The sequence below is a fragment of the Nyctereutes procyonoides genome, unplaced genomic scaffold, assembly GCF_905146905.1.
Source record: "Nyctereutes procyonoides isolate TBG_1078 unplaced genomic scaffold, NYPRO_anot_genome, whole genome shotgun sequence".
NCBI lineage: Eukaryota > Metazoa > Chordata > Mammalia > Carnivora > Canidae > Nyctereutes > Nyctereutes procyonoides.
Window position 1 is genome coordinate 4,286,278 of NW_026575130.1, and position 27,103 is coordinate 4,313,380.

General features: G+C 37.4%; 1 protein-coding gene across 1 annotated transcript in view; it reads right to left on the minus strand.

The window, feature by feature from the left end:
* Positions 1-27,103, minus strand: part of UGT8 (UDP glycosyltransferase 8) — an 84,786-nt gene that overhangs the window by 42,285 nt on the left and 15,398 nt on the right. The window contains exon 2 of the mRNA XM_055342339.1: positions 11,623-12,446. Within this exon, the coding sequence (XP_055198314.1) occupies positions 11,623-12,444 (822 nt within the window). The 5' untranslated portion in view covers positions 12,445-12,446. The remainder of the gene's footprint in view (positions 1-11,622; positions 12,447-27,103) is intronic.

Genomic DNA, 27,103 nt, shown 5'->3' on the forward strand with positions numbered 1-27,103 from the left:
TAATAAATGGAAAACCTAATTTAGCAGTACTGATAACTGGTAGACTCTCCCTTTTTGAAACACTCATTTCTTAGCTTCTAAAGTACTACTTTTTCCTGGATATTCTTCACTTCTTAGATCATGACTTCCCAGAGTTCTTGAAGACTTGTCTTCCTTTACACAGCCTCTACATGGCTGAGTGTTGTTGGTTCGAACCAAAGTCCTCTGTTCTTTCCACACCTCTCTGTAAGTAATTTCATTTATTCCCATCACTTTAGTTCAGTCTCTTGGAAGATGACCCCCACATCTGAATACCCAGCCCTGACCTTTCCTATCAGCTCTATGCTCAGATCTTCAAAAGTCAATTTGACATTTGCACTCATAGATTCCTGCTTTCTCAAATTCAATATTTCCAAAATGAACAGTGCATTTTCTCCCAAAAACCCACTCATCCCTCAGTCTTTCTCATTAAGGAAATGCCTTCTACTGGTTACTCAAGTAGGAAACCTGCTGTTTTCTTAGTCCCTTCATCCAACTCCATTCCAGTTAATTCAACTTCCCAAATATATTTGGATTCATCCCTCCTTTCACCAGCCCACCTCTCTCCTGAGTTAAGACAACATCCACTCTATTGGTCCTCCTAACTTCTCTCTCTCCTTCCAACAATATTTCTCCACAAAGCAACCAGAGCAATTCTTTCTAAAAGTAAATCCAATCATATTTAAGCTCACTGAATAAAATCCAAATCCCTTACAGCACCTAAGGTCTTCTGTGAGACATCACTGTTAACAATTACCTGAGGCACCCTGCCTAGCTCCTTGTCTTGAACTCTTTAGCCTCACTGAACTCAGATCTTCAAAATGTACCTCGGGGTGCTGTGTTCAGTGACAGGAATGTTCTGGTTCCAACTTCTCATAAGGCCCTACTTTATCTCCTGAGAAGGCTCCTTTTTCTCTATCAATGAGCCCTGCTGGGTTTCCTTCACAACATTTTAGCTCTGAAATTATGGATCTTATTTATTTGTTTACACCTTTATTAATTATTTCTCCCATTAGACTGTAAGTGGCACAAACAAAGAAACTGGGACTTGCACTTAATATCACCAACCCAGTACCTGGTACATACTAAGCTCTTAATAAATATGTACTAACCGCATAAAAAATAGCTATCTATCCTTTATATGAATGGCCATCCTTTTGTGGTATGAAAAAAGCTTCTCATAGTCCCACCCATGAAAAAGTTCTACAAGGACTTTGTGGTGAAAAAAGACATTGTCAAGCTGGTTTTAAAACAGTAGTCAGGTTAATTTAATTAGCCTCAAAGTTTTAGTTATATTTATCCAGCCACTTGAGCTGTTTTTCAGTGATAAAAACTCTGGGAGTCTATAGGATAAAAACAATTTTATCTTATTTTTGGAAAATAAATTGGGCAAATACATAGGCTTTTACAATTAGAAATTACATTAAATCGGGATCCCTGGGTGGCGCAGCGGTTGGCGCCTGCCTTTGGCCCAGGGCGCGATCCTGGAGACCCGGGATCGAATCCCACATCGGGCTCCCGGTGCATGGAGCCTGCTTCTCCCTCTGCCTGTGTCTCTGCCTCTCTCTCTCTCTCTGTATGACTATCGTAAATAAAATTAAAAAAAAAAAAAAAGAAATTACATTAAATCAAAAGATATACATTAAGGCCTATACATGCAGAGTGCGGTGGCACTAGGTACGTTAATGGGTAGGATATAAAAGATGAGCCTGGGTGGCTCATTTGGTTAAGCATCGACTCTTGATTTCCACTCAGATAGGTCAAGATCTCAGAGTAGTGTGTTTGAACCCCACAATGACCTCCGTGTCAGGGTCTGAGCTCAGCAGGGTGTCTGCCTGAGATTCTCTCTCTCTCCTATTCCTTCTTATACACACTCTCTCTCTTTCTCTAAAAAAAAAAAAAAAACAAACAAAAAAAAACAGAAAAACAAAAAGCTGAGATTGCTGCTTTCAAAGAGTTTTGCTTCCTCCATTACTCCTTCTGAAAGGTTTTCAGTTTTTTAGAACCTAGTGTTCTTCTTAAAGATCTATGCAAATTAAATATTTTCAACTATTAAAAGAACTTTCTCTGGCTCTAATTAAGTACCCTAAGCATTCAAATGACATTTATTAAATAGTTGCTGTAGTCAAAGAAGTATAAAATAAGGTCAGCTTACTTTGATAAGTTTATTTTTACTATATCATATATTTAGGGGAAACAAGCAGAAGAAAATCAAGGGGAAATAAATAATATCCTCAATATGGCATAAAGTTTCTCCTCTTGCATCAGAAAACCATAATTGTCTTGAAAAGCTACCCTGTCAAAAAGCTACCATATGAAATAATCTAATTATATGTAGATGCCTTTTTAATAGGGACTCTTCTTTGAAGTAAACCTTTTTAGGAAAAAAGACATGCTTCTCTGTGCCCTTTTTCTTTCTCTCTCATACCCCATAGCACTTGTATCTCTTATAGCACTTTCTGTAATGCATGCTCTGTTCACAGACTAATTATATTCATATTGATAGCATCAGAATTCTTGAATCTTCTACTAAAAGTGGTCTCTATAATAGCAATAAATGCTAATTTACAAAAATATAACTTGACAGAGGGCCAAAAGAAAATGGTGGAGGTATATATAACCCATTCTGGCCCGTTCTGTGCCAGCTTGGCAGCACAATTGCTTCTGACTATACAGAGGGTCGCTTGGGCTGTCATTGCTTTGTGTCCAAGGTTTAAAAAATACACCTTCTTTCACAAATACTCAGGGTTCTGGTCTGCATAGCTCTGTCATTTTTATTTTGGCGCCCAGTTCCTATGGCTGAATATAGGCATTGGAGGGAGAGCAGGCATTGCTAGCACCCTGAAGCCCTCTCCCCTGTGCTTTGTGAAATGATTTTCCATTGGCTCTATGCAGGGAGAAGTTTTCTGTACCATTGTGATTTCAGATGGAATTAGAGCACATTCTGGATTAAGAAGTGCCTGAAAAACTGTTCCATTACTTCAGTGCCTATTGCTCTTTGGCTGTTCACCCTGATTTTCCTCGCTACAAAAATACCCACTACAAAGCAACTCTCCGCCTCAGGTCAACTCTGGGCATATCAGACAGGGGCCAGCATTTTGCTTGAGTGCATGTTCAGGATTTGCAAATTTATGAGAGGTGCCTTCAAAGTAAAACGATAAAGTGGTTTTCAGAGCATAAAAATATTTCTTGAGTAAGCAAGCTGACACATAGACTGGACACTAAAAAATAAATCTCTTCTCATATTTTGTATTTATAGTACATCAACAATGGGTAGTGAACATTTATAGAATGCTATAAAGAGTATATGGCATTCTGCTTGGTACTAAATTTTGGATATAAGATTGTAGGTAAGATTTTGGCAATAAAACTTCTTAGAATTTTAGAAAACATGAATTTACATAATATGACTTTAAAATCATAGCCTGCTCGGGGTGCCTGGGTGGCTCGGTCTGTTGATCTTCCAACCCTTGATCTCAGCTCAGGTCTTGATCTCAGGGTCTAGAGTTCAAGCCTCGCATTGGGCTCCACAATGGGTGGGGAGTCTACTTTAAAAAAATAAATAAATAAAATCATTGCCTGTTTTGATCAAATACTGTATACGAACGTGAGATAGACTATTTTTAGAATGTTGTAAAAAATAGGGGATATGAATGAAAATAGGGAAAAGAGTTGAGGGTATTAGTTCTGAAAACCTTACCTATTATTAACATGGCTAACTACACACAGATGTTCTGTTTAGGACTGTATCTTAAAGTAATGGCAGATAATTGAACAGCATCATCTTAATTTCACAATGCAGAGATGTAAGATAATAAGCTCTCCAAATATACAACGGAATCCAGGGCTTTTCTAGTTATTGAAATATACACACATACACACAATTTATAATGAAAATAATTGTCTAGAAAAGAGAAAACCTATAAGGATCAGAAAAAAGTTGATTCTCATGCAAAATATGTTATATACTATAATTAAAATTTATAGATCACACAGCTAGTGTACAAAGTTTTGGTTGGTCCTCAGACCAGCAGCATCAGCATCACCTGGGAACTTGTCACAAATTAGTATGCCCATCCCAGACCTACGAACTTGCCCTACCACCCATGTTTTAACAAGAATGTCACGGCATTGTGATCTAAACAATACTGAGGAGAGTTATTATAATTGGGACTAGATACAGAGATAAAGGAAGAAGTCAGGATAAAGATTGGGTTGGTTGCTGAGTCTGCATTCTAAATCTTGGAAGAAAACCTTAAGCTTATTTTATTTTATTTTTTTAGGTTTCTAGGTTATCTAACCTAGCAATGTAGTTTACAGGGTCTGAATGCAAAGGAGAATGTGAGGACAGTCTCCACCTAGAAGGCAGGAAGTCATTTATTTGCCCTAAACTCCTTTAGGAATGGAAAGCACAGAAGTAGAAAAACAGACAGGGGTAGAGCCAGCAGAACGGGTGAGAGTCTCAGTTCCTCCATATAAAGGCCTGAAAAACCACAGACTGTATCACTGAGCCTAAAGAGGTCAGCATTCCCAAGTACTAAGAAGCTTCTCCCTTAATTCTCTTACCCTTGAGAAATAATACCTGTCTGCTTCTGCTAACCTCTTACAACTCAGATGGGCTAATGCCCACATACCTCATTTGTCATTTTCTTTCTATTTACGTGGGGAAAAGGATGAGAAAGAGGATGAAGGAAAGAGAAATAAACAGCCCCAAGATAGGGATGCCTGGGTGGCTCAGTGGTTGAAGGTCTGCCTTTGGCTCAAATTGTGATCCTAGGGTCCTGGGATGGAGTCCCCCATCGGGCTCCCAGCAGGGAGCCTGCTTCTCCCTCAGCCTATGTCTCTGCCTCTATGCCTCTCATGAATAAATAAATACATCTTAAAAAAAAAAAAACTCCAAGTAGAAGAACCAAATGCCAATCCCTAAAATAAGTAGAGGGAAGCCATAGTGACTTCCTCCACATACCTTCTTCACCCCTAAAACCATTCTATTTGCCATGTAGAAAACAGCAAAATAGTGATTCAGTAATTAGAGCTCATATTAAATACCAAGAGTTACTAAAACAATTTAAAAAGCAACAGCTACCACCACCAGCTATTGCCATGGCTCTCATATATCAATCTCTCTGAGGTAAGCATTGCCATCCTCACTCTAATGAGGCCGACTCCCTCATCCAAGAGTCCTATTAAGGCCAAAATTAAAAGTCAAGACCATTTGGCTGAAAAAGCCCATGTTTTTCCACTTTGCTACTTCTGCCACAAGCTCCTGGAAAGTTGGTATAAAAAAATTCCATAAACAAAACTATGAATTAGGTAGTTTGTCTCCAGTGACACCGAATCTTCAGAAGCTCCAGCTCACTCCATCCTCTCATCAAAATGTGCACTCAGGAGTAAGTCCGGCAAACTCAACTGACAGTAGAGATTTTAATTTCAAAAATAGAACTGTTTGGTTTAGAATGAGAGCTTTTGCAATGAATATTATAAAAAAAAAAACTGGTACCAACAGCAATTTAATTAAGATTGTATTTTGCAAAGATGATCAGTTAAATACATTTCCCTTGACATAGCCACTGTGTGAATTAATATCTAAATGAACAATTCTGTAGGGAATCCAAAAGCTTAAACAGTTACTAGCAGAGGGAGGAAGGTGTTTAAAAATCGTATCAGACTCTGTAACGTCAATTATATTTGGGTCTCCTATCATATCAGGGAATCTTTGTAAACCCATGATGCTTACAGAAGCAACTGATAAGCTATTTAAAACTACAGGGCTGCTCAGAAAATTATCACATCAGTGAGGTAAACAGTAAGTTATTGATGGCTCGAACAATGCCTGATTTACTTCCTGGACAGATTCATTTAGCAAGGTAATCTGGTTTCTCGCTACAAAATAAAAACAAAATATATGATCGACCTATAAAGCTTTTGCAAAAAATATCTGCAACAACATTTTACATTAATGAGTTCCCATAGTGAATCTATCATTTCTGCCCAGCTACCAGGTTGTAGTAAATATTTAAAGCTCAGGATTAGTAATTGGAATGAAATCTTTTCCAAGCATTAGAGTTGTCAATTTTCTGATCCCCACATAGCTACCAATAGCACAGTAGTATTATATAGATGGAGACATTTTACAAAATTCCTTGTAAGTGATGGTATTCAGAATAAGGAACTTGCTATGAAGGATATATATCTTGATTAAATGGCATTTATCTAAAAGTGGACAATTTAATCAATATGGTACGAAGGCTATAATCCAATCTCTACCTGTGTATTTCATAATATAATGTATATGTTACATAGTATTAAAATGGCCTTAATTTTCCACATCTGCTGTAATTCTGGAGCAAGTCTGTGAACCCCAGAGACTCTAATCCCATTTCTCAGCCTAGATACTTTATTCACTATTGGGGAAGTCCGCTTTCTATCTCCATATGTAATAGTAAGTAATGGCTTTCAGGCAAATCAATGAAAACTGAATATGGAAAGCTATTATCTTGCTTCTTAGTTTTATGCTTCTCATAACCTGATCTGCTCACAAGTGGTTAATCTAAAGAATCTGTTGCCTAATGTCTCATTTTCCCTAAAACCTTTCTCTGTGAGGAAGTTCTGGCAAATAACAAAATGACAGTATTTTCTGACCCCGCCCTTGGTCTCATGCTCTTTCTTACCTCTGTTTATCTCTTATCTGTATCTCTCCTGGGGATTGTTTTCGTAAATTAAAAATGCCTCTACGGCTGGTGAAATGAAGATGCCCTTTATACTCCAAGCCTGGCAATAAAGTACCTTTGAGGTATACCAAATGAGTACCTCATCACCTCAAAACATCTTGCAAGTCACCAATAGGTAGAATGATTTATACCACTGACTAATAGGTTATACCACTAATCCTGGTCGTATGCATATTTGGAGCACAGTAGAGACCATTTAGTTCACCAACTGAGTAACGCATGATGATCTTTTGTCAATATCAATAACATTATATAGCAATTCTAATTCATTAAAATAACTTAGCCTGGAATGTTTGGTTGCTTAGCGGCTGGGATGGTATGTGGGCATAAATTTGAAATAAGCAGATAATGGCTATAATATTCACATTGTTGTAATTGCTGAAACCAATTTTTTTTTTTTGGCAACTATTTCTATTTGATGCAGTTCATTTAATCTTAAACATTCATTGAATGCCTACCATTTTCCAGATACTCAGGGTACAAAGATGAGTAAGTAGGGGATCCACCCTTTGAGGCATCCACATTCTAGTTAGGGAGAGAGCCATGTGAAAAACCAATAGTTAAAGTACAATCTATTAAGTACAAAAACAGTTCAGGGCTGTAGAAGCAGAAAAGTGGGAGAGATCGGCTGCCTGACAGGGTCTGGCCATTTCAGTTAATGAAAAATCACTTAAAAATTACCACCTGAAATACGTTCATTTTAAAAATAGACTCCCTAAGTAAATGTACTAATCTTTAGGAATCATTATTATTCCCCCCTACTAAAACTGCTAAAAGCTACAATTACTCTCTCTTAGATACTATTTCATTCACATATAATAGTTAAAGGACCTAGTCGAATAGGGATCTATCTGTGTATAGATCTCCTTCCTGGCTGAGGCAAATGTTCTTTTCTAAAGAAATGTGTATTCATGTTCTCTACCCCCCTGCAATGATAGAGTAGATGTGATCCAACCCAGACCTCCTCCTCTTCACTGACACATTTTAAGGACTCACACTCTAGGCAGTCAGGTAGCAAATAGCATATAATAAAGCAGGCACATTGCTAACAGGCATTTTAAAATGACTATTATCAAGGCACACAACTGCTTCACTTTATGCCAATACAATACTCTGTAATCAAAGCATTTGGATTCTAATTACTATTATTAAATTTCTAAAGCATAAGAAAGAGTATGTATGATTTAAAATTTAACTTTCGGGCAGCCCAGGTGGCTCAGCGGTTTAGCGCCGCCTTCAGCCCAAGGCCTGATCCTGGAGACCCCAGATCGAGTCCCATGTCGGGCTCCCTGCATGGAGCCTGCTTTTCCCTCTGCCTGTGTCTCTCCCTCTCTCTCTCTGTGTGTGTGTCTCTCATTAATAAATAAATAAAATCTTTAAATAAATAAATAAATAAATAAATAAATAAATAAATAAATAAATAGAATTTGACTCTCATATCAAGTCCTTGTAATCTTTAAGATATCAAATAAAGAACTGAAAACTATTTGTCTCTGCATAGATTAATACACTCTAATGTATATAATGTATACACTATAAATGTGTAAATGAGTAATATGAGTAACAAGAGACGAGACTTCTTGACAAAATATCCAATCACAGCAAAATAATTGATACTTCCCTTGGCTGTGCCTCAAACTAGCTTAATGGCCTTGGAGGAGACATCCAAAAACCCTGAATCTCCTATGTAACAAATGGATGGACTATTTTCTCTATTTTGAGAGGGAAAAAGTAAACTACATTAATGGAATTGAACTAGATGCTCTCTAGAGTTTCTCTGGGCTCAAATGTTATGAAAGCTTCTAACCATTCCCTTGGTTCTAACCTTCCAATCCATTCCCAGTGTAAGATACCAAGGCAGTTAACAATTAAGCTGTTATTAGTGAATCATGTGTTCTAAATGGTCACTTGCTAGGGTCTATTATTTTAGTGTCACAACCATGACCTGTAAATAATATAGGCATTTGAGAAACTTATTAACTTGTAGAACCCTGAGGTACAGGTTATCGTATCAGACAAATCTACTAGAGAAATCCCAGTAGGAACACATGTGTTCCTAAGCATATAAAACCTCAACAGAGTAAGAAATATCTGAAAGGGTAAGACACCTCATCCTTCAAAATACTCCCTAGCGAAAAACTTTGCAAATGGCATACTGAAATGAAAACAGCCCTTCACACTTATGACCTAAGATGTTTTCCAATGATAATAACAGACGCATCTAGGTCTACATATATAACACATGCATATGCTATATTTTTATGTGTCTGTGTGTGTGACCTGAGTGGCAAAGCCAAAGTAGTCATTGTAAACAAAAAGCACATTTTCAAAAGAATCATTACAAAAAGCTCAAAGTGGGGATCCCTGCGTGGCTCAGTGGTTTAGAGCCTGCCTTTGGCCCAGGGCGTGATCCTGGAATCCCGGGATCAAGTCCCATGTTGGGCTCCCTGCATGGAGCCTGCTTCTCCCTCTGCCTGTGTCTCTGCCTCTCTCTCTCTCTCTCTCTCTCTGTGTGTGTGTCTCTTGTGAATAAATAAATAAAATTGTAAAAAAAAAAAAAAAAAAAAGCCCAAAGAGGAAAAAAAGAACAGAGAGGCTCACAGAGTCAGTCAAGCTTGGATCAAGCTAGAAATTATGGAAGTTGGAGAACATTTTGAGTAATAACCTTATATAAGTCTCCAAAACCACTCCCCAAAGATGGTTTAAAAGTAAAATAAAATAGTGAAACTAATGGGCAAAAGGACCCATGGAAGAAAAGATAAGTCTGGGTTATAGGGAAAAAAGAAATATTCTCATGTGCTATGTATCTTAATGAAGGCTAAAGGATAGAAAAATAAAACCCATAAAATATTATTCTGGGCACCTGGGTGACTCAGTGGTTAAGCGTCTGCCTTTGGCTCAAATCTTGATCCTGGGATCCTGGGATCGAGTCCTGCATCGTGCTCCCTGCAGGTAGCCTACTTCTCCCTCTGTCTATGTCTCTGCCTCTCTCTGTATGTTTCTCATGAATAAATAAATAAAATCTTTAAAAAATATATAATTCTGTACTTGTGCTATATAGTTCAAGTTGCTGCAATTCAAGACAAATGTACAGGGACTAAAGATTCTTTAGAACAATCCTTTTCATCATCAATCCCTCCTTCAATCATGTGACCAAAAGAGGGATACAGCCCCCAAACAGAAACCAGAAAAGTGCAGTGCTCTCTGGTCGGGAAAAAAATGAAGACCTGGAGGGAACCCTCATCTGTGTAACATTATGAATGACTCAGAGTAAAGACAGACTAGCTCCAGTCTTTTAGAAGCTACTTCTAAATCTGATTTTAGCTCCCTTCAAGAAGGGTAGTTAATAATACATCACGTGGTGACCCTGGCAGAGAATATTTAAAGATTTGAAATGGGCTTGGTTAAATTCATGAATGGCTGAGGAAAGTTGAAATTAATTCCTATCCTCTACAGTTGATGTCAAAGAGAACAGCTGTGCCCTCAAAGGCCTCCACTGGCAGCATCGGTTTGAACTACTAGGTGGTACAGGCCTGAAATCTGGCAAGCTCTATTTTTTTCATGTTATGTGAAATATATCAAAGTATTACTTATTAAATGCACTTCTAAAGGATTAGAATAAGGGATGCCTGTGTGGCTCAGTGGTTGGGCATCTGCCTTTGGCTCAGGGTGTGATCCTGGGGTCCTAGGATTGAGTCCCACATCAGGCTCCCGGCACGGAGTCTACTTCTCCCTCTGCCTGTGTCTCTGCCTCTCTCTGTGTCTCTCATGAATAAATAAAGTCTTTAGAAAAAAAATAAAGGATTAGAAAAAGTCTACAGGCTGTATATTGCCATCACATTATTTCTCCACCAGAAAATTCTGCCCAGTGACTGTCCTCATCCAATGCCTGTATGAAAAAATACAGATTTGCTCTTCGTCAGGCTCTAAAAATGTTTTGATATGTAGTGACCAGAGATTTAGTAGAGTTGTTGTAAGTGGCTATTTTCAGATTTTCAAGAGTAGAAATAGTTTCAGTAACGAGCAAAATTATAGAACAAACTTGTTGCTTCCTGGTAAATGCCATCAGATGTTGAGATTAAATCCAGAGAGCCAGCCTGAGGTAAGAAACCCCAACGACAACAGATCCGCAGGTATGATGACCCCTACGAGTTTGACATAATAATACAAAACAAACTGGGATGGAGAAGAGACACAAGGGATTCGCTGACAGCTCAACCAGAAAAAAAGAACTTACGTTTGACTTAGATAGAAGACAGGGTTTTGTTAAGTACAATCAATTCCATCTTTGAAATGAAATCGCAATGGGGCAGGATTGCTTTAAAACAGTTATTTACTAAAAATTAGTCAGCTCCTTAGTTTGATAGAAATTACTACTTTATTTTCATTGTTGGACATAAGCTGTTTAGTGGTTATGACTGCTGCAAGAAGACCCTCTATTCCCATGGTTTCTGTTTATTTGACTTCAGTGAACCTAATCTAGATGTGGAAACCGGTCATTGTGCTATCTGGGAGAAAAAAGCAAATTCTGTGTTTAATTAAAAGAAAAACCACTTATGCTCATTAAAGCTACCTAACTACATTCTCCTCACATACTACAATTATTAATCAAAAGTCTATTTCCCAGCCAGTCTATTGACCATGTGGCCAAATGGCCTCTCAGCATTGGAGAAAGGCTCCATCAAAGGAACATGCTCCAGGGAAACGGTGCATCCTCAAGGGAAGGGACCTTAGCCGGCTCTACTGTCTTAACTACTTTTTCGAGTAGCATTTGCTAGCCAATGATAACCAATCCTATCTCTTCCAAAAATCAAAACTGACAAATTGACCTTTATATTTAGAAAAGATTACCAAGGAGTTCAGCAAACCTTACTTCTGGTAGTGGGCCGGCTGGTTTGGTTAGGATTCCTCCTACATACACAACATTAGGCAGAGTGGGTCTTGGAAACTCCAGTGCTACATCTGTACACAGCATCCACAGACTGGACCCATGGACCAAGTCGTACATGGACTTCTCTGGCAGCAGGTTGTACTTCTGCATTATCCTTTCATATTTGGGAAGAACCAGAAAGCTGACCCCTAATCTGGAAATGAGGTAAACGCCGGTATTTTTCATCCTCTGCAGCAAGTTCATGTGGTCTGTGAGGAGTGAGTTAAACTCTGGGACGTAAGCTAATGGGGCAGGAGCACCCACTTCCGCAGGATACCAAAGGCCAGTTGAAAATACAGCATATTTAACTCCTAAAAGATGAGCTATCACAAATCCACACATGTCATTAGGGTCCACCAGCAGCAGGTCAAACTTTTCCTTCTTCAGACCCTGAATCAGGGCACGGTTGCCAACCATCATATCACAGTTCTTGGTATAGTGGTCTAGTATGTCAAACAGTTCGATTGCTGTTAATCTCCCAGAGAAAATATTCCGCATTTTGGACTGCAGGAAAGCATCGGAGGTGGTACTGTTAAAAATTCCTGGGTATCGCTGGAGGCTGTAATGATTAGATGGTGCGATGTCTCTGCCTTCGGAGAGAAGGAACACTGTACGGTGGCCTCTCTCATGCAAGGCTGAGGCTAGTGTCTTGAAAATGTACATATGGCTCTCAAACATAATTGGCGGCACGATGATGATTTTGGCGGCCTTCGCTATCCCAACAGCACTCCACAGGAGCATGAAATACGGAGTGTAAGACTTCATAGCTGAAATGACAACCGGAAAACCACTTAAACAGTACAATCCTTACCCTGCAAAACAACCACAGAATTTTTTTCGTAGTATCTCTCGTGATCCACTACTTTGTCTAAGTATCACTGTTTAAAAGTATCCTGATACTGGTTTAATTACCTCTATTTTTGAAAGACAATTTTTTTTAAGGTATAGAACTGACAGCAAAGCTGACAGAAACTGAAATATACTTAAAATGTATCCATTTCAGAGCACATGACTGCATCAATAATAGAGAACTAGATTTCTTTTAGAGAACTAGATTTATGAAAATCTGAAATAAAACTTTTGTAAGATTGAATGTCTGAAGATCTTTCTTCTTTGAATAATCGCTGTAAGATATCTATGGAACATCTGTTTATCTTTTAATTAAACATCAATGCTAATTTCACGAAGAAGAGCCAAGATTTTTGATTTCTGGGTGCATCAGCATGTATGTCTCTTTTTAAATCATTTGATCACAGCAGTTACATTCCCAGTTATCATCAAAGCATATCAAAGAAAGATTATGTTTTAAAAAAATAATCCTTTCAAGTAACAGTTCTATATAAAAGACATTTTTCTACAGGAAAAATTACTTTATTGTGAATTTCCCCTTTACCTAAATACCCTGATGTGTCCTGGCAGTCTCTATTTATGCAATCTCTATCAATTCTCCAATTCATCTCAGGGCACTGAAAGAAACTTTTAATAGAAAAATCCAAGAGAATTAACGGGATCTTTGTAAATGCTTATGGAAGAACTGATGATGAACGAATATATCCCAGACCACACTTCCTTGTGTTGTATCTGTAACTCAGGTGCAAATAGCAAATTAGAGGATGGCTGTACACATGACACCTATCACTTCTCCTACCTTTCATGGTAGTAGATTATGTACAATAGTTAGAGTTGTCCTCTGTTATTTTTTAGAATTAAGTGTCCTACCTCTGGGGGCTATATAGTGTGCAAACTCCTCCTACCCTACCCAGTATAATTTTTACTTAGACTCTAAGCCTCCAAATAGAAAAAAGATCTAAACAGTAGTTAACCATGCAAGCTGGATCTTTTTACCTGGAGGAACAACTTAAAATAGATTTATATGCACATTACCAAATCAATATCTATTTTTACTCATTATCATATATTAACCAGCCTACTCTCACAAATTCCCACCAACTAAATGCAGTTTTAGCAACTATACTTTCTCAACATTCAAACACTACAAGCAACCTAAGAAAAACAAAAAAGAAAGTCAATAGCAGGCAAATGATGGATTCTTCCAATATCAAGATTAAACTATGAAAAATCTATCTCCAGGTGCCTTTTCCCTCTCTCAATCCAAGGAAATTTTCAAGCTATTTCTAGATGCTGACCCTATACCAGTAAGAGTAAACAGAAGTAATGCACATTATAAGCACATAAAAGCCTTTGTTAAATGTTGCTTGAATTAATTGAGGGCTTTAAAAAAATAAATTTGGAGAAAACACTATTTCTATAACAATGAAGTAAGTTTATTTTATAATTACATGGTCAATGAAAAAATAGACAATCTTTTGTAAAAAAAAAAAAATTTAAGATTTATTTATTTAAGAGAGAGAGAGAGAGAGAGAGAGAGAGAGAGAACGCACCAGAGAACACACATAGCGGGAACAGCAGAGGGAGAGGGACAGCAGGTTCCCCACTGAGCAGGAAGCTTGACATGGGGCTTGATCCCCCGGACCCTGGGATCATGACCCAAGCCGTTGGCAGACACTTAACCGACCAAGCCACCCAGGCATCCCTAAATAGCCAATCTTGGAGGAAACTTCCCTGGCCTTATTCTACTGTACTCTCTGTGGTGCAGCCTCCAAATCCAAGGAATTAAAAATTAGGGATTCTCAGTAGAGATGTTCCTAATTCTAGGGATGAAATTTATGCAAACACAGTTATTGCAGCAGCTAGGGTCCACTGCTGTTATTAATACTACCTGTCACTATTTGCTTGTCCAAGAAGACATAACAGCTGAGGGACCAATCATAGGAACTGCTCTGCCCATTGTCTTTTGCATTTAGCTGAATAGCAAACACACAGTTTATTCAGTAGCAGTTAAAACCACTGCTTTATCTACCATAAATAAGATACAAAATAAAAAATAATAGTAGGGAAACCAACCTTTTCACTGAGCTTCTTATTCTATTCTTGCTTTTTGATTTTAATATTTTATTTCAGTAATTACTATAAAGTAAAAAGAAATCACAGAAAAAAATCTTTAAATGCACAACTGCCTGTGTTCAAGAACAGCATTGTTCAATAGAGCTTTCTGTGAATATGAAAATGTTCTATATCCCTCCTATCCAATACTGGGCAGCTGAAGTGTAGTTACTGTGATTGGGAAACTGAATTTTAAATTTTAACATGTGGCTAAATTAATTTAGTACTAGTGGCTACAGTACTAGTATAAAGTTAGAAAAGTGCATATATTCTGTCTATATAGATTCTGAAAGTATGCAAAAATACAAATATCTGTGACAAAATATCTTATAAAAACAATATCTATTAGGTCTTCATGAAAAAATACTGATTACCAACAAAGAAGCATCATTTGTGCAAGTGTGTCATTCTGTTCAAATACAAGACTAAGTATGAAGGACTATAACAGTACTTTAATCTCATAAACATCACTGCAGTGGATAACAGAATGACTAATACAACTACCAACAAATAGTAAGATTCTTAAAAACAAACAAACAAAACAAAACAAAAATAGTAAGATTCTTGCTAGTCCAGACTTATCAGAGTGTGTCTACTGATAAGCTGGAGTTAATTAATATTAAAAATTTCTGCTCTAAAGATAATGTCAAGAGAATGAGAAGACAAGCCACAGACTGGGAGAAAACATTTGTAAAAGACACATCTGATAAAGGACTGTTGTCCAAAATACACAAAGAACTCTTAAAATTCAACAATAAGAAAGTAACCAACATAATTTTAAATAGGACTGAAGACCTTAATAGGTAACTCATAAAGAAAACATACGGATGGCAAAGGAGCATATAGGAAGATGCTCCACGTCATAAGTCATCAGGGAAATGCAAAATTAAAACCATGAGATACCACTACACACCTGTCAGAATGGCCAAGATCCAGAACATCGATAATGCCAAATGCTGGAGAGAATACAGAGCAACAGGAACTCTCAGTTGGAATGTAAAATGGTACAGCCACATTGGAAGGCAGGTTGGTGGTTTTTTACAAAACTAACATATGATCCAGTAATTGTGCTCCTTGGTATTTACCCAAGAGTTGAAAATTTATGTGCACACAAAGACCTGTACACGGATGTGCATAGCAGCTTCATTCATAATTGTCAAAACTTGGAAGCAATCAACATATCCTCCAGCAGGTAAATGGATAAATAAACTGGAGTGGAATATTACTCAGTGCTAAAAAGAAAATGAACTATCAAAACATTAAAAGACAGGAAAGAAACTTAAATGCATTTTAAGTGATATGCATATTACTTACGATATGCATATAATAGTGTAAATTACAAGAGTAAATTTTAATTTAACCTTTTCTATAATGGACATATGTTACTCTTCTCTTAATAAAAATAATAAGTATTGTTTTTATTTTTATTTTTTTTAAAGATTTTATTTATTTATTCATGAGAGACACAGAGAGAAAAAGAAGCAGAGACACAGGCAGAGGGAGAAGCAGGCTCCATGCAGGGAGCCTGATGTGGGACTTGATCCTGGGACTCCAGGATCATGCCCTAGCTGAAGGCAGGTGCTAAACTGCTGAACCACCCAGGGGTCCCATAAGAATTGTTTTTAAATAATATGTGATGAAAGGAACTCATTTACAATAACAATAAAGTACAAAGGGGATCACTGGGTAGCTCAGCGGTTTGGCGCCTGCCTTTGGCCCAGGGGGCGATCCTGGAGTCCTGGGATGGAGTCCCGCATAGGGCTCCCGGCATGGAGCCTGCTTCTCCCTCTGCCTGTGTCTTTGCCTCTCTCTCTCTCTCTTTCTCTCTCTATCATAAATAAATAAATCTTTAAAAAAAAAAAACATAATGAAGTACATAAAGTACCTTTGAAATTAACTAAAAAGGATATTTGCTATACTAAGTTCAACAAGCCTTTCCCTAAAGACATACACATAGAAATAATACTAGTTGTATAAAAATACTCTATTATTTTGATGAAAGATGGTATTTGAAAAAAGTCAATCCTCCCCATAAGTAGACTGAACAAATTCCTCACAAAATCCCACTAGATAGTTCATTTTGTTTTGTTTGGAATTTGACCAAATTATACCCATGTCCACTTGTTAGAAGATACAAGAGAGAATACGCTTTTAAAAAAATAAACAGTAAAGCCTCAGGACAGCAAGGGGAAATGTTAAAATATATTTTTGAAAATAATTAAAACACTATGAATTCAGCCTAAGAATTCTACTTCAAATAGGTAGAATTACAAGAAGGTAGGTAGATAGCCTTGAATAAATACGAATTTATTCATATAAGAATTGATATAAATAAGAATTCCTTGAATAAATACGAACATCACATGAGATGAAGAAAGCAAAACAGGTAGATTAGGAAGGAATAACTTCCTATTGAAATGGAGTGTCAAAAAATTGGCTTTATACTTGAGAAACAGAATCACTGAATTTTTTATCTCAGACTTTCCCCAAAGTAAATCAGATAGAATAGCATTAATTTTTTTTAATACAGCCAATAAAAGTGTTGAGCTTTAAATGATCTCTGGAAAGAGAAGGAAACAAGGTGAGCAGAAAGAAAAGAAATTCTTATTGCAGATTCTTACTAGATTTGACTACATAATCATAGAATATTTTTGGAATGTTTGAAACATCTGGAGCAGAGGTTTCCAGTCCAAGATGACTAAGCACAAATGTTTTCACTCCTTTCTTCCTAAAGCTTCTTTAGAAATGATAGGAAAGTACATAAAAGGGCATATCTAATATCTTTGAGAATTGGTATGAGGAAATGAGGTGTGGGCAGGGCTACAGTCATCAGTGTAATAGATTTTTGACAAATTTCTAGAAAACAAATGCTAAGAATAGCTTACTGAGGAATAAAAGTGAATGGAGGAAGTCACAAGAGAATCCTGTAGCAGAGGTGAAAACAGCTTCCAGAATGGCGGAGAGCTTAAGTGGACAAGCCTGGGAGCTAGAGTAGTGGGTGGAGCAAGAAATCACAAGGGAGAGCTCTGGAAAGAGGAGTTGGAGCAGTTTTCCCCATCTATTACATCTTCCCTTCACTTCTGTGGAGGTAAAGCAGAGGCAGTTGCATTTACTCCCCAAAATAAAAATGCACATCAGTTCTCTAGATAGATAGATAAGCTGCCTAAAGAGTGATTAGAACAGATAACTCAAGGTAACACCCTCCTAAAGCTGGCATTCGGGAGGTGGCTTTGGGCTCCTTCTCTATGCACCTTAGAAAAGCGCTGGCCACCGAACACACCACATTCATACACAGTTTGAACCTAACCTCCCAGTTAGAGGCAAGGAGCTAAAATCTGCCCAATGACTGAACAAAGCAAACTAGATTTTTCTTTTATAAAATTTGCAGGAACATCATCTTGAATGATAACACAGTTCTAGGCCAGTGATGAAAATGTAAACTGGTGCAACTGTTTTGGAAAACAACTGGCACATCATTTTACATTTATGTAATGACTCTACATCAGAAATACCAGCATGCAGGCTGCCCAGGTGGCTCAGCGGTACCTTCAGCCCAGGGTGTGATCCTGGCGACCTGGGATCGAGTCCCATGTCAGGCTCCCTGCATGGAGCCTGCTTCTCCCTCTGCCTGTGTCTCTGCCTCTCTCTCTCTTCCTGTGTCTCTCATGAATAAATAAAATTTAAAGAAACACCCGCATGCATGTACATAGATGTTCCTGTATTTACTTTTAACAGCAAATAGCCAGAAACCAATAGGAATCCAGCAATTGAGGATTAATCACATCATAGTACATTTTACAATGGAGTATTATAGAAAATTATATGTATACCACATACATGTATACACAAAATGATTATATTGACTCACAAAATAAAAAAAACTGTTATCAGTAGTCAATTTGGATTTTCAAATTGAAGGATTTTGTTTCTCTTCTTACTTTTATATTTCCAGGTTTTTGAAGTTTTCTATCAAAAATATGTAATATTTATAACACATTCATTCCATTTCCATGCCCCTGGAGCTTTACTCCCACTCTCCTCGATCAAATCTCTTAAAGTATCAGTGTCTATATTAAAATATATTTAATTATTTAATTAATTTAAGATATATAAATATATTAAATATCAGTAAGTGAGCCCTACTTACTCCCCAGATAATTAAAGCCTGGCATTGCCTCCACCACCACTCTGCCCAAACACTCATTGTTAAGGCCACTAAATACCTCATAATATTCACACAAATGCCCTTTCCTCTGAACATTTATCTAATTGGACTTCTTTCTGAACTATACACTAATAATCCCTTTTCTCCTCCAATTCTTTCTTAGTTCTGAGATGCTACTGCTACTTGACTGTATTCCACTGCCACAGTATTGAAGAAAATCCAGAATCCAAAGACTCTAAACAAATTTCATTTTACATATCAGCCCATCCTTTCTTCTTTATATTAAAAATCATTTCTATGTTTGCATTCACGACAAGAAACAATGCCAGTTTTAATAAGAGTGCACACCTCTCACCATAGGGAAGCCATTAACATTTAAGTGCAAATTAATTCAGCAAGGATATGAGAGTAGCACTTTACTTGAATCCTGTGTATCCAAAACACTCATTTGTAAAAGTGATCCATCTAAGGCCAAGTCCTTAGAACACCAGAAAAAAAAAATAGATTAGCTCTATCATTCTTGCTCCTAAACCTCAATGGTTCACTTCCACTGAAACTCAACAACAGAACACCCCAATATACTACTAAGATTTTTGTAAAGATTTATTTATTTATTTTAGAGAGAAAAAAAGAGAGAGCCAGGGGAAGGGGCAGAAGGAGAGGGAGAGTCTTCAGACTCCATGCTCAGCGCGTAGATGACACAGAGATCACCACCTGAGCCAAAACCAAGAGTAGGAAGCTTAACGTACTGCACCACCCAAGTGCCCCTATACTACTGGGATGTTTTTAAAGATAAAAAAATAAATTTCATGAATCCCTCATTTTTCCCATTTTCTCAAGCAGGAGTCATTATATCAGTCTAACAGCTACCTTAGGAGACCTCTAGCAACCTTACTTTAAAATGCTATTTTCACCTATTTAGTAAAAAAAAAAAAAAAAAAAAAAAAAGAGAATCAACAGTGGCTACCTTATGAAAGAATCATTTCTCTGGTTTTTGTTATTTGAGGCTAAATCATGAATAATGCTGAACTGAAAAGTATACATGAGGATGAACTATACAGGAAAAACAAAAATGGCAAGCACATAAACTATAGGAAAGAATTTAAGCTTTCGTAGCCTGCCAGCCCAGCAGCTCAACAATTCAGGAAAAAGAGGGGGAAAAGAAAGAGAGGCAAACCAAGAAACAGACTCTTAACTCTAGAGAACAAACTGAGGGTTACCATAGGGGAGGGAGTGGTAGAGGGGTGAAACAGGTGATGGGGATGAAGAAGGGTGATGAGCACCAGGTGCTGTATGGAAGTATGGAATCACACTATATTGTACACCTGAAACTAATATTACACTGTACGTTAACTAACTGGTATTTGAATAAAAACTTGAAAGAAAACCTATCATTTTAAACAAGAATTAATCAAAGTGTTTTTGCATTAAAGGAAAAACAAAATAAAGGCTAAAGGGACATTTGGGACACCTGGGTGGCTCAGTAGTTGAGTGTCTGCTTCCAGCTCAGGGCATGGTCCCAGAGTCCTGGGATTGAGTCCCACATGAGGCTCCCCTCCAGGAGCCTACTTCTCCCTCTGCCTATGTCTCTGCCTCCCTCATTAAATAAATAAATAAATAAATAAATAAATAAATAAATAAATAAATAAATAAATAAATAAATAAATAAATAAATAAATAGAATCTTTACCAAAAAAAGGCTAAAGGGAAATTTAAAATCATGTCTATATGTGGTGAATTGAGCTATTTAGAAAAATGAAGTGGATGATTTAGTCCCCAAAGCAGATTATGTAGTCTGGCAAGCTGAATAGCTAAATTTCTCAGTACTTTTAAGTTTCCCCAGCATTTCGTATTATGAAGACTGCAATAAGATGAAAAAATATATCAATCATAACTACCACCAGAGGTCAACCTTGGTACTACATGAAATACTGTTAGAATAATTTCATCTCTCTTCAAAGCACCTTTTATAAGTAAGCCTAGGAAAATACCATCCAGTAAAATTAAAAATAAAAAAAATCAAATCAAATCTATCAAAGTAAAGACTAATTATGAATCATTACCAGTGCTTTTAAATAAATACCAACAGCATTTTTCACAGAACTGGAACAAATAATCCTATATTGTGTATGGAACTGATGAGAGAGCAGAAGTCTATCTGAGGACAAAGCATAAACTGATACCCCACACCCCCAGCCCAGGTAGGATACGTGTGACATTCCTCAGGCTCTCCTGGCTGCCCTTTTTTTTTTTTTTTAAATCAATAACCTAGCTTCCTGAAGGAAATGTAGATACAATTAAATGTCCTTATAACCTGCAGCCCATAGACAAGATACTTGAAATAGGCAGAGCATAATGTTCGTCCAGGAAGTTCCCAACAGTCTTAATGTTAATGCTTTGCCAGAGGAAAACAACATTAACTTGACAATGGCCTCCAATATCTTGCAGATCCTCCTCAGCATAAGAAAATTCTATCCTTACCTCCAACTCCCAGATACATAATCAGCCACCCCTCACAAGCCCAGGGCAGCAGCTCTTCCTCCCCACAGGTCCTGTCCCCAGGCTTTAGTAAAACCACCATTTTGCACCAAAGACATCTTAAGAATTCTTTCCTGGTCGTTGGCTCCAGACCTCCCGGTACCAAACCCCGCCTATACTGCCTATATTCCAAAACTACATCAGAGCTCCAAAACACCTGAATAGCCAGAGTAATCTTGAGAAAGAAGAACAAAGCTGAAGGTATTACAATCCTGATTTCAAGATACTACAAAGCTATAATAATCAAAACAGTAAGGTACCGGCACAAAAACATACATAAAGATCAAGAGAACAGGACAGAGAGACTGGAAAAAACCCACACCTACATGGTCAATTAACCTGCGACAAAGGACACAAGCACACAAAGAGGGGAAAAGAGTTTTTTTGATAAATGCTGCTGGAAAAACAGCAGATACATCCAAAAGAATGAAACTGGACCACTTTCTTACACAAAAATAAAACTGAAAATAAAATGAATTAAAAACATAAATTTGAGACCTGAGGCTATAAAACTCCGAGAAGAAAATATGGATAGTAATCCTTTGGAAATCATCCTTAGCAACATTTTTCTACATAGGTCTCCTCAGGCAAGGGGAAACAAAAACAAAAAATACACTGGAACTAGACAAAAATGAAAAGCTTTTACACAGCAAAGGAAACCATCAACAAAACAAAGAGACAACTTAGTGACTGGGAGAAGACATTTGCAAATGATATATGTGATAAGGGGCTAATATCCAAAATATATAAAGAACCTACACAACTCAACACAAAAACAAACAAAAAAATCTGATAAAAAATTAGGCAGAGGTCCTGAAAGAGACATTTTTCCACAGAAGACATGAGGATGATCAACAAACTCACAAAAAGATGCTCAACATCACTAATCATCAAGGAAATGAAAATTAAAACCACAGTGGAATATCGCCTCACACCAGTCAGAATGGCTAGTATCAAAAAGACAAGAGATAACAAGTGTAGGTGAGGATGTAGAGAAAAGGGAACCTTGTGCATTGTTGATGGAAATGTAAATTAGTGCAGCTACTATGGAAAAAAGTATGGAGGTTCCTCAAAACATTAAAAATAGAAATATCATATGATCCAATAATTCCACTACTAGGTATTTATCCAAAGAAAATGAAAACATAAATTTGAAAATTTATATGTTTACTGTAGCATTATTTACAAAAGCCAAGATACGGAAGTCACCAAAGTACCCACTGATAGATGAATAAAGAAGATGTAGTGTATATGCACAATATATTACTCAGCCACAAAAAGAAATGAGAACTTGCCATTGGCAACAACACGGATGGACTGAGCGTATTATGCTAAGTAAAACAAGTCAGAGAAAGACAAGTATGGTATAAACTTCACTTAAATGAGGAATCTAAAAAACAAAACAAATGAACAAACCCAAAACAGATTTAAATATAGAGAACTGGTGGTAGCCAAAGGAAAATTGGGAGGGGTGTGTGTGAAATAGGTAAAAGTGTTTAAGAAGTACAAACTTCCAGTTCTAAAATAATTAAGTCATGGAATTGAAATGTAGAACATAGGAAATATAGTCAGTAATATTGTAATAACATCAGATGGTGACAAATAGTGACTATAGTTACTGTGGTGAGCACTGAGGAAGTACAGAATTGTCCAATCACTATTTGCCACCTAAAACTAATATAACACTGAATGTGTATTTTACTTTAATTTAAAAGAGAAAATAAAATCTAATTTCTGTATCCACTAGCACAATTTAAGCTCCAAAAGGATAGAGATTTTAGTAAAAGCAGGTAACTATTTTATTCTCATTGCTAACCATGTAGTAAGTACTTAATAAATATTTACTGAATGAACTGACTGCAATTACGATTTTGAACCAGGATATGCAGTTGGACCACAGGCACTGCCACCTACAGTCCCATCTTTTCCTTTAATCTTAAACGAATGAAATGCAATTTTATCAACTGCCTTACTTCTCAACAAAATCATAATCAAAAGCTTTTGCCTGAGGCATTGTAATCTGAATTACAGGGAAAATTTCTGGGGTAATGTGTATTGCAGTTGGAGGAAGAAAGCAGCAAAATACAGATTCCGTCTCAGCTTTTCCTTAAATCTAAGGATCTTTTTTCATCTTATTTATTAACTCCTTACACATTCAATGTGTAAATGACCAAGAAAACAACCATGATATTTTTTATTTATTTATTCATGAGAGCGAGAGAGAGAGAGAGAGGCGCAGAGGGAGAAGCAGGCTCCATGCCAGGAGCCTGATGTTGGACTCGATCCCAGGACTCCAAGATCACGCCCTGGGCCCAAGGCAGGTGCTAAACCACTGAGCCACCCCGGAACCCCCATGACCGTGATATTAAATAACAAAAGAATGTGACGAGAAGCTGGAATTTATTGGATGTCATAATAGGCATATGAGAGACAGCTGGGGCATAATTTTCCTCCTCTTTCCTAGTAACAGGATCCTCTGCTTTAGCTCGGCTCAGCGCCAGAAAGACCAAAGTCATTTCGCAGCCTGTCTAGGAGCTAGTTTTAGCGATAACAAGTAAGTTCTGGTGAAAGTACATGGGCTAAAAGCGGAAGTGATACGTGCAATCTCTAATTTATTCCTTTAGAGGTTTCACTTTTCACTTTCCTGGTGGCTGGAAGAAAAACATGGTAATGATTAACATCCTGGACCGAGCAGGCTGAAGTATACAGCAGGAAAGGTCCAACAACAAAGATACCTGAGTGACGCTGTGGAAGGAGACTATCAGCCCTGCCTTGCTCATGCCCATTATGACCATTCTCTGGGAAGCCCCTAAACTACTTTTTTCTAAAGTCATTGTTTTCTGAGCCTCTGTTTCCAGCACTGGGGTGACCAGCCATCCTGCTTTGCCCAGAACTGAGGGGATTTTCAGGATGTGGAACTGCCAGTGTCACTATCTGGGCAAACCAGAACAAGCTGGTCGCCCTCTAGCTCGGGTCTTCCATCCATTTTTTTTTTTAAGATTTTATTTATTTATTTGAGAGAGAGAGCAAGAACATGAGTAGGGGGAGAAGGAGAAGCGGACTCCCTGCTGAGCTGGGAACACGACCTGGCCCTCGATGCCAGGCCCCTGGGATCATGACCTGAGTCGAAGGGAGACACTTAACAGACTGAGCCACCCAGGTGCCCCTTGGGTCTTCCATCCTAACATAACACTATTAACAGCAGATCTTAAAAAGAGCTGTACTTTGTACTACGTACCTTCCCTGCCTCATAGGTTTTATAAGCATGATCTCATTCTACACTGAGACCACACCAAGGGAAAAGAGTTGTTCTCATCTCACAGACAAGAATAAGATTGAGGAAGATAAGATCTTTAGCAAGATCTAGCATCTTGTATACTGCCAAAGTTCAGGTCCTCAACCATATAACCCACTTTCATATCCCACCATGTGAAGAAGAAAACGAAGCTGAAAAAACATTTTAACTGTGGACAAACTATGGGGAAACTGCTTTATTGCAGAGACCTAGCTGTCCAACAGCCCAGGCTTAAGCATTTACTTCCATACGCAGGCAGTATCTTGTGCTGAATTTCATTAGGACTTCCTTCTTGCAAGTAAACTACTAAAAGGAAGCAGCTCCCTAAAATCACACAGTGAAATGGGAACACCCTGACTGAGGGTGGGAGGCTGGGGAGAAATAATTTAGAAAATTAAGGCCATCTATTGTTGGTTAATACTGCTATTAATCTGGCTGTAGTCAGGCATTTTTAATTAATTAGGAGTGCAATAGGGCTAAAAAGCTTATATAGGCATTAGAACCACTCAGGTTGGCTGCTGGCAGTTAATAAAGATAGAGAACTCAGATTTTCAAAGTCTACTACTTCCTCAAATTAATAGCTTTGATTCATTAGGGAAAATCAGATACTTATGTATTTGTATGGAAGCGCACACATAACCACAGAAATACAACTGGAATATGCTAAATGCAAAGGGAGAAATTGCATTCCATTTCACAAATTAAAAATAACAAATTAACCCAAGGCTACTTGTCAAAAGCTTTTATTCAAAATTTCTAACACACTTTCACGTTTTTAAAAATAGTTTTTGTGTCTAATAACAAAATCAAAAGGCACAATAGAAGATATTCTATTATTAATACCACATTCCTTTCACTGACATATCATCTTAAAGAAAATGAGACTAAGATAAATTTCTAAAAGTACCATACAGGCAGATCTTTCTTTATTCACACAAAATAATGAAAGAAATAAATCAGTAGCAAGCCCATTTAAAAATTTTAATTCTGGGGGCAGCCTGAGGTGGCTCAGTGGTTTAGCACTGCCTTCAGCCCAGGGTGTGATCCTGGAGGCCCGGGATCGAGACCCATGTCAGGCTCTGGGCATGAAGCCTGCTTCTCCCTCTGCCTGTGTCTCTCATGAATAAATAAAATATTTTTAAAATAAAAAAAAATTAAATAAAATCTTAAGATAAAAAATAAATAAAAATAAAAATTTTAATTCTGCACCTGGGATTTTAATGAGGGCCAAGGGGCACACGAAAAACCTCCTTGTGAAGGAGAGGTTATAAAGAACATTTCTGGTGTCCTTTATTGTTCCTGTGGCATTCCAAGTTAGCTGCGCTTCACCACTTTTCTACACTACCAGTATCTTTTCAGACATCTAGTACAGATGGTGAGCCTGTCAAGAGAAACCCAATGCTATACCCTTATCAGTGATAGTTGGCCCGGGCCCTCCTGGGGCACTTTTCCAAAATCATCAGGTGGGAAGTTAAGATTAAAAACAAGCAAAAGGGTAGCCCAGGTGGCTCAGCAGTTTAGTGCCACCTTCAGCCCCGGGCGTGATCCTGGAGACCCAGGATCGAGTCCCACCCATATCGGGCTCCCTGTGTGGAGCCTGCTTCTCCCTCTGTCTCTGCCTCTCTCTCTGTGTGAGAACAAATAAATAAATCTTAAAAAAATAAAAATAAAAACCAGCAAAAGAGGGGAAAGAAAAATAGGATAATATGGATACCAAGGTACTGCCACTCAGTACTTTGTATATAATATATATCAAATTAATGCTTGATAATAGTGATTAAATATAACTATATTAAACACACAGATTTAATTATCTAATAAAACAGTTATCAAATGTTCGTGTTCAAAACAATCACCTGTGGTGTTACTAAAAATGCAGATTCCAGGGTTTCTTCATCACATTGGCTGTTAGGAAGTCTCAGGGAAAAAATCCAAAAATCTGCATTTCTAATATGCATCTGGAGATTTTGATGCAATTCAACCACCAAATTGAAAGACAAGGATCTAATACTCAATCCTTACGTGCATTGAAAAATCCAAATGATTTGAAGGGCATGTAGATCTGAAATATAAAGACGAGTTAAAGCTCAGTTTTCCTGGGTACTTAGAAAGCATAATACCCAGCTCAAGATCTTAAGGAACTCAGAATAAAGCAATACCAAAGTATATGTTTTTAATGTCCTGTTACAAGGTACCTATGATATCTCAAGAACACATGAATACAATTTTAGTAATTTATAAGGCCATGACTGTACCTTTCAATTTTCAGTTAAATATTACATATCCAAACTTTCTCATTATCACTTAATGCCACAAATTATAACATAATTTGAAATATCGGTGTATTAGTAAAGTATTAATCAATGTCACTCTAGGTAGATAATCTAAATAAATGTCAATGTGTATTTAAAATTTTGTTTTTTGGATATATGCCGGACTTCGGTAACCTAATACTATCTTTT